Source organism: Saimiri boliviensis, chromosome X (assembly GCF_048565385.1).
Source record: "Saimiri boliviensis isolate mSaiBol1 chromosome X, mSaiBol1.pri, whole genome shotgun sequence".
NCBI classification, from domain to species: Eukaryota; Metazoa; Chordata; class Mammalia; order Primates; family Cebidae; genus Saimiri; species Saimiri boliviensis.
Genome location: NC_133470.1, coordinates 132,034,413 through 132,047,331, shown reverse-complemented (window position 1 = coordinate 132,047,331; position 12,919 = coordinate 132,034,413). Strand labels below are relative to the sequence as shown.

The window sequence follows — 12,919 nt, the reverse complement described above, 5'->3', positions numbered from 1 at the left end:
TACCAAAGTGCTAGGATTACACGGGTGAGCCACCATGACTGGCCTAAATTTTTAATCTTAATTTTAATTAACTTACAGAATCAGTCCTGCTGTAACGTGACGTAAGTGTTCCTACACCACACTATGCAAAATCACTTACAAAAAGATCTCAAGGCTCATGGGAAAAACAGGATTAGGCATAAAACGTTCTAAAACTTTATCAGTAACACCCATAGAAAAGACAAGAATCTAATAAAAACAGCAGCACTGTTCTGTACATGGCAAACGGTTAAGAAATATGAATAGCCGGGCGCGGTGGCTCAAGCCTGTAATCCCAGCACTTTGGGAGGCCGAGGCGGGTGGATCACGAGGTCGAGAGATCGAGACCAGCCTGGTCAACATGGTGAAACCCCATCTCTACTAAAAATATAAAAAATTAGCTGGGCATGGTGGCGTGTGCCTGTAATCCCAGCTACTCAGGAGGCTGAGGCAGGAGAATTGCCTGAACCCAGGAGGTGGAGGTTGCAGTGAGCCAAGATCGTGCCATTGCACTCCAGCCTGGGTAACAAGAGCGAAACTCTATCTCAAAAAAAAAAAAAAGAAAGAAAGAAATATGAATAATAAACTAAGTATGGTGGCTCCCGCCTATAATCCCAACATTTTGAGAGTCTGAAGCAGGCGGATTGCTTGCGTCCAGGAGTTCAAGACCAGCCTGGGCAACATGACAAAATCCTGTTTCTACAAAAAATTAGCCAGGCATAGTGGTACATGCCTCTAGTCCCAGCTACTAGGGAGGCTGAGGTGAGAGGATCCCTTGAACCCTGAAGGCAGAGGTTGCAGTGAGCCATAATCATACTTCTGCATTCCAGCCTGGGTGACAGAGTGAGACACTATCTCAAAAAATAAAAATAAAAAAAAGGAAGAAAAGATAGATAGATAGATAGATAGATAGATAGATAGATAGATAGATGATAGATGACTACTACAATAAGGATAACACGTTACCCTGACAATGACCTGACGTTCAATTATGGAAGTGGGTATCAGAATAATTGCAGCTTGGGCCAGGTGTGGTGACTCACGCCTGTAATCCTAGCACCTGGGGAGGCCAAGGCAGGTGGATCACCTTAGGTCAGGAGTTCAAGATCAGCCTGGCCAACATGATGAAACCCTGTCTCTACTAAAAAATACAAAAATTAGCCAGGCATGGTGACATGTGCCTATAGTCACAGCTACTCAGGAGGCTGAGGCTGGAGAATCACTTCAACTCGGGAGGCGGAGGTCGCAATGAGCCAAGATCACGCTGCTGTACTCCAGCCTGGGCAACAGAGCCAAATTCCGTCTCAAAAAAAGAACTGCAAAGAATTGCAGCTTGGAGTTATCATGAAGTCGTAAAAAGAGGGCTATGTGAGTCAGACGGAGAGTTCTACTGAGGGAGCTGGTAGATGTTTGAGGTGTGTGCATGCATTCATTTTATGTGTTCAATTGAGCATGGTCTCCTTTCTTTTTTTCTTTTTTTTGAGATGGAGTCCCACTCTGTCACCCAGGCAGGAGTGCAGTGGTGCAATCTTAGCTCACCTCCTGGCTTCAAGCGATTTTCCTGCCTCAGCCTCCCGAGTAGCTGGGACTAAAGGCACATGCCACCATGCCCGGCTAATTTTTGTATTTTTAGTAGAGATAGGGTTTTACCATGTTGGTCAGGCTGCTCTTAAACTCCTGACCTTGTGATCTGCCCACCTCAACCACCGAAAGTGCTGGGATTACAGGCGTGAGCCACCCGGCTATGGTCTCCTTTCATCTAGCATTTTCTTTTTTTTTTTTTTTCCTCCAAGGCAGCCATATATTCAAGACAAATATGTAGCATTTCTTATGGACAAAATTACTCCTAAGCAAACATGAAATTTGCACTATGCTCGAATTTTCCCTAACATGTCAATTAGTTAGAACAAATTTCTCTTTTCTAAATAAGCAGTAGAGCTTGTTTAGAATTAAGCAATAGAACTGACTGTACTCAAATGTAAATAGCAACATATGGCTAGTGGCTACCATGTTGGAAAGTACAGCTACATGTGAAACAGCAAGAGCACTGCTACTCACATACACAGAGCTCTAAGTATAATAAAAAAAAGGAAGGAAGAGAAGAAACAGACATTTGGATCTGTGGGTCTAGAGTGAGGAAGATATAATTGGCCTATAGTTCCAATTTTGGAGTCAATAGCATAATGATTTTAAGGAGCTGCTTGGGCATCGGCATAGAACTGTACAGTCAAGGCATAGCACAGTGGCTCATGCCTGTAATCTCAGCAATTTGGGAGACTGAGGCAAGCAGATCACTTGAGGTCAGGAGTTCAAGACCAGCCTGGCCAACATGGTGAAACCCTGTCTCTGCTAAAAATACAAAAATTAGCCAGGCATCATGGCACATGCCTGTCATCTCAGCTATTTGGAAGACTGAGGCAGGAGAATTGCTTCAACCCGGGAGACGGAGGTTGCAGTGAGCCGAGATTGCGCCACTGCACTCCAGCCTGAGCGACAGAGTGAGACTCCGTCTCAAAAAAAAATTAAAATTAAAATTAAAAATAAATAAATGTCCACTCAAGCTTCCTATGAGTCTAGTACCATTCTCCTTGAAAGGAGCCGTGAAGACAGGCTGGGCACCTACCTTGAGCTGTTCTTCATAGCTCAACCTCCAGAGTGGCGTCACAACATCAGCCAGCCTTGAATAAAATAATTCAGGCAATTCTTTAATTATATAAATATGTACTGAGCACCTACTATGCATAAGTACTTTCAGAAGACCTAACTCTCGTGCCCTCTAGGGAGATGGAGTATGGGAGAAGAGCCCATTTTGATGTTGTCTACTTAACAAAGCAGAACAGATGGGCGAAACTAATATAAGAAAAATCCAGATTTATCAGGAGGTAATCATATTACAAAAGGCTTCACTGCTGGGTTCCTTTGAATAGCTCACCTTCCTAATGCTTTTAAAATATAATTTCACTGAGAAAATACTTGTTATGGGCCAGGCACAGTGGCTCACTCCTGTAATCCCAGCACTTTGGGAGGCTGAAGTGGGCAGAGTCAGGCGTTCAAGACCAGCCTGGCCAACGTGGTGAGCCCCTGTCTCCACTAAAAATACAAAAATTAGCTGGGTGTGGTGGCACATGCCTGTAATCCCAACTACTCGGGAAGCTGAGGCAGGAGAACTGCTTGAGCCCAGGAGACAGAGGATGCAGTGAGCCAAGATCGTGCCACTGCACTCCAGCCTGGCCAACAGAGCAAGACTCTGTCAAGAGTGAGTGACACAGAGAGAGAGAGAGAGAGAGAGAGAGAGAGAGAAGGAAGGAAGGAGGGAGGGAAGGAGGGAAGGGGAGAAGGGGGGAAGGGAAGAAGGGAGGAGGGGGGACGGGGGAAGGGGAAGGGGGAAGGGGAAAAGGAGGAGGAGGGAGAGGGGAAGGGGGAAGGGGGGAAGGGGGAAGTGGGAAGGGGAAAGGGTAGAAACGAGGAAGCGGGGAAGGGGGGAGGGGGAAGGGGGAAGGGAGGAAGGGAAGAAGAGAAGGAAAGAGGGAAAGAGAGAAAAAGAAAAGAGAGAGAAAGAAGGAAAGAAAATACACTTGTTGCATAAATGAGGTATATTTGTGCTTATATGGCTGCAATGGGACTACTCATCTCCAATCTATCTAATATCATTCTAGGTTCCCGGTTTTCAGCAAACCTGTCCTGGACTTATTAAAGACAAGGTCCCAGATTAGTATCTTCTTTCTGATAAAAACACACACAAAGACAAAGAGAATAGTTTATCCAGCCCCAAAGCATTTCCACCAATATTCTTCAGACGTCCTCAAGTTTGCCCTGGGTATCCTACCTCAGGTGGCCCCTCAAATCCTTGTAATGCTACACTAGTTACGTTAGGAATACAGAATTTCAGTAGATGCACAGATTGAGACTTGCTAAGGAGAGAGGACATCAGTCTGGCCCTTACCTTTCCTGCCAGGAACCATCTACTGGTCCAAGATGCCTTGGTTTCTTCCGACTTTTTTGTCCTTTCTGATACTTCGTGGCTATCACATGGGTAAAATCTCCCTTGCATACTGTGCCCAGAAAGAGCTTTGACCATCCTAGTGGATTTCTGGCATACCAGGGAAGCAGTCTTGGTTTGGAGAAGAGACCCACCAAAGAGAGGAAGTATCTGAGGCTGTGCATTGGGACTCTTCTCTTAAGGACTGCCATTCAAAGGACACACTGAAATCCACCTGCATGAAAGGTACACATACAGAGGTTGGGAAATAGAGGTACAACTCCCAAACCCATTCATCCATCTATAAACCCTTATGGAACTCAAGTGTCTAGCAGAATGCTGGCCCACAGCAGATAGTAAAAGCAGGCCTGTTGAGCAGAACTGAATTACTGCATGCAAGGTATGTCTTAGGCTTCCAAAATAAAGAGATGAGGAAAATATAGTCTCCATCCTCCAGGAAAGAGTTCAACTCTCTGGATATATTTCTATGACCAATCTCTTTCCCTATTCCACCTTCCTAACCAACAACCAATCGAGCAGCTGATGCTTAGTTAGTACTTACTATGTACAAGACAACACGCCACAATAGATACCAGAGGGTTACAAAGGTTATAATCTAATTAAGGAGACTGAATACTGATAAAGGAAAGATCTTACGAAATAACACAACATGCTTGGTTCCTGATGAGTGCTCAGAAAAGGCTTCCCAGAGCAGGGAGGCATGGCACTGAACTTTTTTTTTTTTTTGAGACAGTCTCATTCTGTTGCCCAGGCTGGAGTGACATGACATGATCATGGCTCACTGCAGCCTTAACTTTCCAGGCCCAAGCAATCCTTCCACCTGAGCCTTCCAAGTAGCTGAGACTACAGGTGTGCATTACCACACCATTCTTTTAATTTATAGTAGATACGGCCAGGCAAGGTGGCTCACGCCTGTAATTCCAGCAGTTTGGGAGGCCGACGAGGGTGGATCACCTGAGATCAGGAGTTTGAGACCAGCCTGGCCAACATGGCAAAACCCTGTCTATACTAAAAATACAAAATTAGCCGGTTGTGGTGGCACATGCCTGTGATCCCAGCTACTTGGGAGGCTGAGGCAGGAGAATCGCTTGAACCTGGGAGGCAGAGGTTGCAGTGAGCTGAGATTGTGCCATTGCACTCCAGCCTGGGCAACAACAGTGGAAAATCTGTCTCAAAAATAAATAAATAAATAAATGATGAAATAAGGAGGCTAATAAAAAGCAATTTTGGCTGGGCATGGTGACTCATGCATGTAATCTCAGCACTTTGAGAGGCCGAGGCAGGAGGCTCACCTGAGTCAGGAGCTCGAGACCAGCCTGGCCAACATGGTGAAATCCCTTCTCTACTAAAATACAAAAATTAGCCAGGCATGGTGACAGGCCCCTGTAATCCCAGCTACTCAGGAGGCTGAGGCAGGAGAATCACTTGAAGCCAGGAGGCACAGGTTGCAGTAAACCGAGATCCTGCCTCTGCACTCCAGGCTGGGTGACAAAATGAGATTCCATCTTAAAAAAAAAAAAAAAAAAAGGCCGGGCGCGGTGGCTCAAGCCTGTCATCCCAGCACTTTGGGAGGCCGAGGCGGGTGGATCACGAGGTCAGGGGATCGAGACCATCCTGGTCAACATGGTGAAACCCCGTCTCTACTAAAATACAAAAAAATTAGCTGGGCATGGTGGCACGTGCCTGTAATCCCAGCTACTCAGGAGGCTGAGGCAGGAGAATTGCCTGAACCCAGGAGGCGGAGGTTGCGGTGAGCCGAGATTGCGCCATTGCACTCCAGTCTGGGTAACAAGAGCAAAAACTCCGTCTCCAAAAAAAAAAAAAAATGCTGGGCAAAGTGGCTCACGCCTGTAATCCCAGCACTTTGGGAGGCCAAGGTGAGCGGATCACCTAAGGTTGGGAGTTCAAGATCAGCCTGACCAACATGGAGCAACCCCGTCTCTACTAAAAATACAAAATTAACCAGGCGTGATGGCACATGCCTGTAATTAGCTACTCGGGAGGTTGAGGCAGGAGAATCACTTGAACCTGAGAGGCAAAGGTTGTGATGGGCCAAGAACATGCCACTGCACTCCAGCCTGGGTAACAAGAGCGAAACTCTGTCTCGAAAAAAAAAAAAAGAAAAATGAGATGAGGTCTCACTATGTTACCCAGGCTGGTTTCAAACTCCTACACTCAACTGATCCTCCTGTCTTGGCCTCCCAAAGTGCTGGAATTATAGGTGTGAGCCACTATGTCCAGCCATAAGCACCTATTTTAAGTACCTAGGACACTTGAATGGACTTGGCCTGGCACACTATTAACCCGCTGTGAAATTTGTATTTTGCTTTAACCTCTATCTTGGATTTCATCCCAATGTTAAGTCACAGCCTAATTCAGAATTTTATATTTACACACACGTGCACACACACACACACACACACACACACACACACATTCTATTATTGCTAAATTAATATGCCATGATCGATAAGTAACCTAGAGGATGACGACATAGCCCATACATCATTCTGTATGATTACAAAGTATTAAAGAAAGTAAGTGTTGGCCGGGTGCGGTGGCTCATGCCTGTAATCCCAACACTTTGGGAGGCCGGGGTGGGCAGAATCACCTGAGGTCAGGAGTTCAAGACCAGCCTAACCAACACGGAGAAAACCTGTCTCTATTAAAAACACAAAATTTGCCGGGTGTGGTGGCACATGCCTGTAATCCCACCTACTTGGGAGGCTGAGGCAGTAGAAACACTTGAACCCGGGAAGCGGAGGTTGCAGTGAGCCAAGATTGCACCACTGCACTCCAACCTAGGGGACAGAACGAAACACCAGCTCAAAAAAAAAAAAAAAGCAACTGTCACAGCATGTGACATTTGGGGGGATTTCAAATTTTTTACAGAATATATTTAAGCTGGCCCAGTGTTCAGGTGTTAATGATAGTACCCTCCACTCAACACACCCCCAGCAAGAGGCAACAAAACAGTACAGTTAAGAACACGGGCTTTGGAGCCATGTTCTTTCTTTTCTTTTTTTTTGAAACAGAGTCTTACTTTGTCACCCAGGCTGGAGTACAGTGACACATCCTTGGCTCACTGCAGCCTCCGCTTCCTGGGTCAAGCCATTCTCCTACCCAAGTAGCTGGGATTACAGGCACCCCCTACTATATCCAGCCAGCTTCTGTATTTTTAGTAGAGACGGGTTTCATTATGTTGGCCAGGCTGGTCTCGAACTCCCGACCTCAAGTGATCCACCTGCCTTGGCCTCCCAAAGTGCTGGGATTACAGGCATGAGCCACCATGCTCAGCTGGAGCCATGTTCTAATCCCAGCTCTACTTATCACTAGCTATACGGTTTTGGGCAAGTTATTAATACTTTGGCACTCTGAATCTCAGTGTCACCATCTACACAAATAGGACTGAGAACACCTACCTTTCAGTTTTGGTGAGAATTAAAAGAGTTCATATATATGACATGTTTAGGACTGTGCTTAAGATAGCCAGTGCTCAACACGTGTCATGGCCTTTGCTTAGGCTCTGATTCAAAGAAATCACTTAATTTCTTCATGCCTCAGCATCTTCAACCTGCAAAACTGACAAGATGTAATAATGCATTCAAGTTCTGTGAGGAAAAGTACAATTATGTGACAATTTTAAAAAACAACATACACACACAGACACATAAATTTTCTGACCCTCTACATGAGTGCCTCCTGAAGTGTAGTGAGGTTATGGCCTGCCCCGGACTACCTGTTAATACTATCAAAAGTGTGTGGCAGCCAGGCGCAGTGGCTCACACCTGTAACTCCCAGCACTTTGGGAGACCAAGGCAGGAGAACTGCTTAAGGCCAAGAGTTTGAGCTCAGTCTGGGCAACATAGCGAGATCTGATCTCGAAAAAAAATTTTAAAAATTAGCCAGGTGTGGTGGCACACACTTGTAGTTCTAGCTACTTAGGAGGCTGAGGCAGAAGGATCACTTGAGCCCAGGAGTTTGAGGTTTCAGTGAGCTATGATGGCACCACTGCACTCCAGCCTGGGAGGGAGATCTTGTCTCAAAAAAAAAGAAAAAGAAAAAAAAAAAAGTCCAGGCATGGTGGCTCATGCCTGTAATCTCAGCACTTTGGGAGGCTGAGGTGAGCAAATCACTTGAGGTTAGGAGTTCGAGACCAGCCTGGTCAACATGGCAAAACCTCATCTCTACCAAAAATATAAAAAATTAGCTGGGTGAGGTGGCGTGTGCCTGTAATCCCAGTTGCTCAGGAAACTGAGGAAGGAGAATGGCTTGAACCCAGGAGGTGGAGGTTGCAGTGAACCGAGATCATACCACTGCACTCCAGCCTGGGCGACAGAGAGAAACTCTGTCTCAAAGAAAAAAAAAAGTGTGTGGCCTGTGAGAATGTATGTATTTGATACAGAGAAGAGCAAAGCCAGAGAAAGAAAATGAATGGCCGGGCGCGGTGGCTCAAGCCTGTAATCCCAGCACTTTGGGAGGCCGAGGCGGGTGGATCACAAGGTCAAGAGATCGAGACCATCCTGGTCAACATGGTGAAACCCCATCTCTACTAAAAATACAAAAAATTAGCTGGGCATGGTGGCGTGTGCCTGTAATCCCAGCTACTCAGGAGGCTGAGGCAGGAGAATCGCCTGAACCCAGGGAGGCGGAGGTTGCGGTGAGCCGAGATTGTGCCGTTGCACTCCAGCCTGGGTAACAAGAGTGAAACTGTCTCAAAAAAAAAAAAAAAAGAGAAAATGAATGAAAAGGCAGGAGACAGAATAAAGAATGAATAAGTGGGTCTGGGGAGGCCAGTGGCCTTGAAGTCTGGACTACAGGGGAGGGAGTAGAGCTGATCCAGGAGAGGGGTCCTGTCCCTCCAGCCAGCAGGGAAGTCAGGAAGAAGGAAACTGCAGGCCCATTTGAGGATTTGCAGAGGAGGGACAGGGGAGCTGGGGAATTTGAAGACAGCTATTCCCACCCCAACATTTAGACTTTTTTGTGAGTGTGTGGGTCCTCTCACTGATGACTCAGCCATGACTGTAGTTCATTCGCCCTATACCCTAACAGGAGGATCCTTGTCCATTTAGGTCTCTTCCAAATTATCAAGTATGGTCTAAAATAGGACCTTATTATTTCAAGGTGCCAACCAGCCATCACTCTGGTTAAAAAGCCTGTCATATTTAACAACTTCTGTGGTAAAATTTCTTTTTTTTTTCTTTTTTTTTTTTTGAGACAGAGTTTCACTCTTGTTGCCCAGGCTGGAGTGCAATGGTGCAATCTCGGCTCACTGCAACTTCCGCCTCCCAGGTTCAAGCGATTCTCCTGTCTCAGCCTCCTCAGTAGCTGGGATTACAGGCATGTGCTACCACTCCCGGCTAATTTTGTATTTTTAGTAGAAACAGGGTTTCTCCATGTTGGTCAGGCTGGTCTGGAACTCCCCGCCTCAGGTGATCCGTCCACCTCAGCCTCCCAAAGTGCTGGGGTTACAGGTGTGAGCCACTGCGCCTGGCCGAAATTTCTTTTTCAAGGCAGCACAGTCATACCAGTCAAGGTGAGTTCTGTTTCTTTGTTTCTTAATGTAAGGGGAGGTATTTGTTCACAGAAGAGATGATTTACTTTTTATATTTTGTCCTGGTTTTTTTCTTCCTTTTTTTTTTTTTTTCTTGGTTCTTTACTTGGAAATTCTGTCCTGTTTTAAATAAATGCTTGGGAGTTTTTTCCTTAGCAAAAGAAAAATAAGTGTGTGAGCAGTTGTGCTCAACTGTTCTATACCTGCGTCAGAAATTGACCAGAAAGAGCTCTGGACTCCAGAGTAGCCCAGATAGGAATTCAGACTAATTCTGCAGTGCTCAGAGGGGTTCAAATCAAAGAGACTATGTCGTAGGTCTGACCCACGCAGGGCAAGGATTCCTTTTGGAGCAAAATGTTCACCCACCGACAAGGGTCCTGCTTGTACTCCCTGCTCACCCTTCCTTCAGTTGGACCGGCCCCAAACACCGTTCCTTGCTAAACCAAACGGAAAAATGGGTTGACTGCTCCGTTCCGACTGCAGCCAACATGCAGTCAGGTCCTTCTCTCCCCAACAAGACTTCACTAGCCCCTCCATTCCCTTCTTCTTTAGGCAAGTTCGGCCCACTGTGTCCGTAAGAAAGGTTAACAAACAGGAGACGCTAGGAAAGGCTACCACTAAACTTGACCGAGCTGCAGGGCCCGGGAAAGGCGGAAAGTAAGGGAGTAGGAGGAGTTAGGGCACAGGCAGACTCTGGGCTGTACACGACTTTGTGCAGCCACCGTCCGGTCCGTCCCCAGCCCCGCCTGCCGCCTCCATTCCCCGCCCCGCGGACAGTTTGGCACAGCAGGTTGCTTTTTGTAAAGCAAGGGTTAAATCGTTTTTTCTGGGCTATTTATCCACCTTACCTTCCTTCGTAACCAATAAATCCTCTTACAAACCTGAGACGGCAAAGTAAAAGGCCAGCGGATGGCCTGGCTTGCTGCGGCGGGGAAAGAGTCACTTCCTGGTACGCAGGGCGCCTCGACTCCCGCTGCACGCGCAGCCAACCCGGGGCAAGCGCCAAGCGCGGCCGAACGCGGGGCTCCTCCCACCGTCGGCTCGGCGGCTGATCCCGCCACCTCGACTCCTCTCGCGAATCTTCTGTGGGGATCTTCCTCAAAAGTACTCACAGCCCTAAAACCCGCCGTCTTCCTTCTCTCCAAGTTCTCCTCTCCTCCCCTCCCCGCGGCCCCGCCCACCACCTGCTCTTTCCTCAGGGTCCCATTGGTGGATCTACACATAAGAGACACAAGAAGAAACTCACACTACAGTGATAACTGCCTTACCCATCCCAGGGGTTCTTGCAGTTTAACTCTTCCAACTCAAGGAATAGTTTTCTCATGATAGAATTGCAGAGATCAGATCCATAACGGGTTGAAAGATTGGGAGATGAGAAGTAGGGTGGTTTCCTGAAATGGCATCCTTTGGTAAAAGTCAGACCTATTCTGGGCCATGAGGTTTTTCAGGCATTCATTCTCTATTTTACATTGCATCAGAAAAGTATGTTATGGTTTATTCACGGGATCACATTCAAAGCTATTCAATCCTAAACCCTCAGAAATAATTTTTTTCTTCAAACTACAGAACTCCAAAAGAAGCCAGATGTCTCTTTTTGGTTGATTGACTACCTCCTGGACTACATTCAGTAATACCTCTAATTTTTAGAAGAGTCATTAGCCAGCAACATGAGTAAGAGAACTTGAAGTATACACACATCTGTGCGCTGTAAAATATTGCTGCTTTAATAGAGTAAGATTTACAGCAAAGTGAACTTACAGGGCCGGGCACGGTGACTCACACTTGTAATCCCAGCACTTTGACAGGCCAAGGCAGGCGGATTACCTGAGGTCAGGAGTTCGAGACCAGCCTGACCAACATGGTGAAACCCTGTCTCTACTACACGTAAAAAAATTAGCGGGGCATGGTGGCACATGCCTGTAGTCCCAGCTACTTGGGACGCTGAGGCAGAAGAATTGCTTGAACCTGGGAGGCAGAGGTTGCAGCAGTGAGCTAAGATGGCACCATTGCACTCCAGCCTGGGCAACAAGAGTGAAACACTGTCTCAAAAAAAAAAAGTGGCCCCCCCCCCCAAAAAAAAGTAATAAAAAAAAAGAAAAAAAAAAAACAAAGAAAAAAAAAGTGGCCGGGCGTGGTGGCTCACGCCTGTAATCCCAGCACTTTGGGAGGCCGAGATGGGTGGATCACTAGGTCAGGAGATCGAGACCATCCTGGTGAACATGGTGAAACCCTGTCTCTACTAAAAATACAAAAAATTAGCTGGGCACGGTGGTGCGTACCTGTAATCCCAGCTACTCAGGAGGCTGAGGCGGGAGAATTGCCTGAACCCAGGAGGCGGAGGTTGCGGTGACCCGAGATCGCGCCATTGCACTCCAGCCTGGGTAACAAGAGTGAAACTCCGTCTCAAAAAAAAAAAAAAAAAAAAAGTAAACCTACATGTAATGTTATTTAATTTTTATGCTTAATTGTGCTGGTTGGGTACAGTGGCTCACCTGTAATCCCAGCACTTTGGGAGGCTGAGGCAGGTGGATCACAAAGTCAGGAGTTCCAGACCAGCCGGGCCAACATGGTGAAACCCCATCTCTACTAAAAATACAAAAATTAGCCGGGCATAGTGGCAGGCGCCTATAATCCCAGCTACTGGGGAGGATGAGGCACGAGAATCGCTTACTGGAGAGGCAGAGGTTGCAGTGAGCCGAGACCACACCATTGCACTCCAGCCTGGGCGACAGAGCAAGACTCTGTCTCAAAAAAAAAAAAAAAAAGTAACTGTGCTTAAGTGGAAAGTACTTTGTAGTCAACATTTCATTTATTAATATTTATTAAAAGCATAACATGCCTATTATGTGTAAGGTAATATGTTAGCCTTAGTGAATACAGTAGCAAATTAAACAAGCCTCAGTACTCCAAATAGCAGCAAACATTGAGTCAACCAGACTAGGGTTCAAAGCCCAGATCTGTCACTTTTCTTTTTTGGGACAGAGTTTTGCTCTGTCTGGAGTGGAAAGGCATGATCTCGCCTCACTGCAACCTCTGCCTCCCGAGTTTAAGTGATTCTCCTGCCTCAGCCTCTCATGTGGCTGGGATTACAGCATCGGCCATGACGCCTGGCTAATTTTGTATTTTTAGTAGAGATGGGGTTTCTCCATGTTGATCACGCTGGTCTTGAACTACTGACCTCAGGTGATCCACCCACCTTGGCCTCCCAAAGTGCTGGGATTACAGGCCTGAGCCACCACACCCAGCAGATCTGCCACTTATAAGCTGTGTCCACTTGAGCACGTTATTTAATTGCTCAGTGCCTCAGTTTCATCATGTGAAAAAAATGTCCACAATAATTGTACCTA

At 46.6% G+C, this 12,919-nt stretch overlaps 1 protein-coding gene across 5 annotated transcripts in view; it reads right to left on the bottom strand.

Moving 5' to 3' along the window:
* The window catches only part of TRMT2B (tRNA methyltransferase 2 homolog B), a 96,080-nt gene extending 85,368 nt beyond the window's left edge, over positions 1-10,712 (bottom strand). For 2 of the 5 annotated variants that reach the window (XM_074392112.1, XM_039464132.2), the window contains exons 1-4: positions 10,421-10,712; positions 7,441-7,600; positions 3,962-4,232; positions 2,642-2,696 (exon numbers count right to left, since the gene is read on the bottom strand). In XM_074392112.1, coding sequence (XP_074248213.1) covers positions 2,642-2,696; positions 3,962-4,209 — 303 coding nt within the window. In that variant the 5' untranslated portion in view covers positions 4,210-4,232; positions 7,441-7,600; positions 10,421-10,712. Of the gene's footprint in view, positions 1-2,641; positions 2,697-3,961; positions 4,233-7,440; positions 8,573-10,420 lie in introns of those variants that run through there. The other 3 variants (XM_039464133.2, XM_039464134.2, XM_074392113.1) reach the window with 3 other exon arrangements.
* Between the last annotated feature and the right edge of the window lie 2,207 nt (positions 10,713-12,919).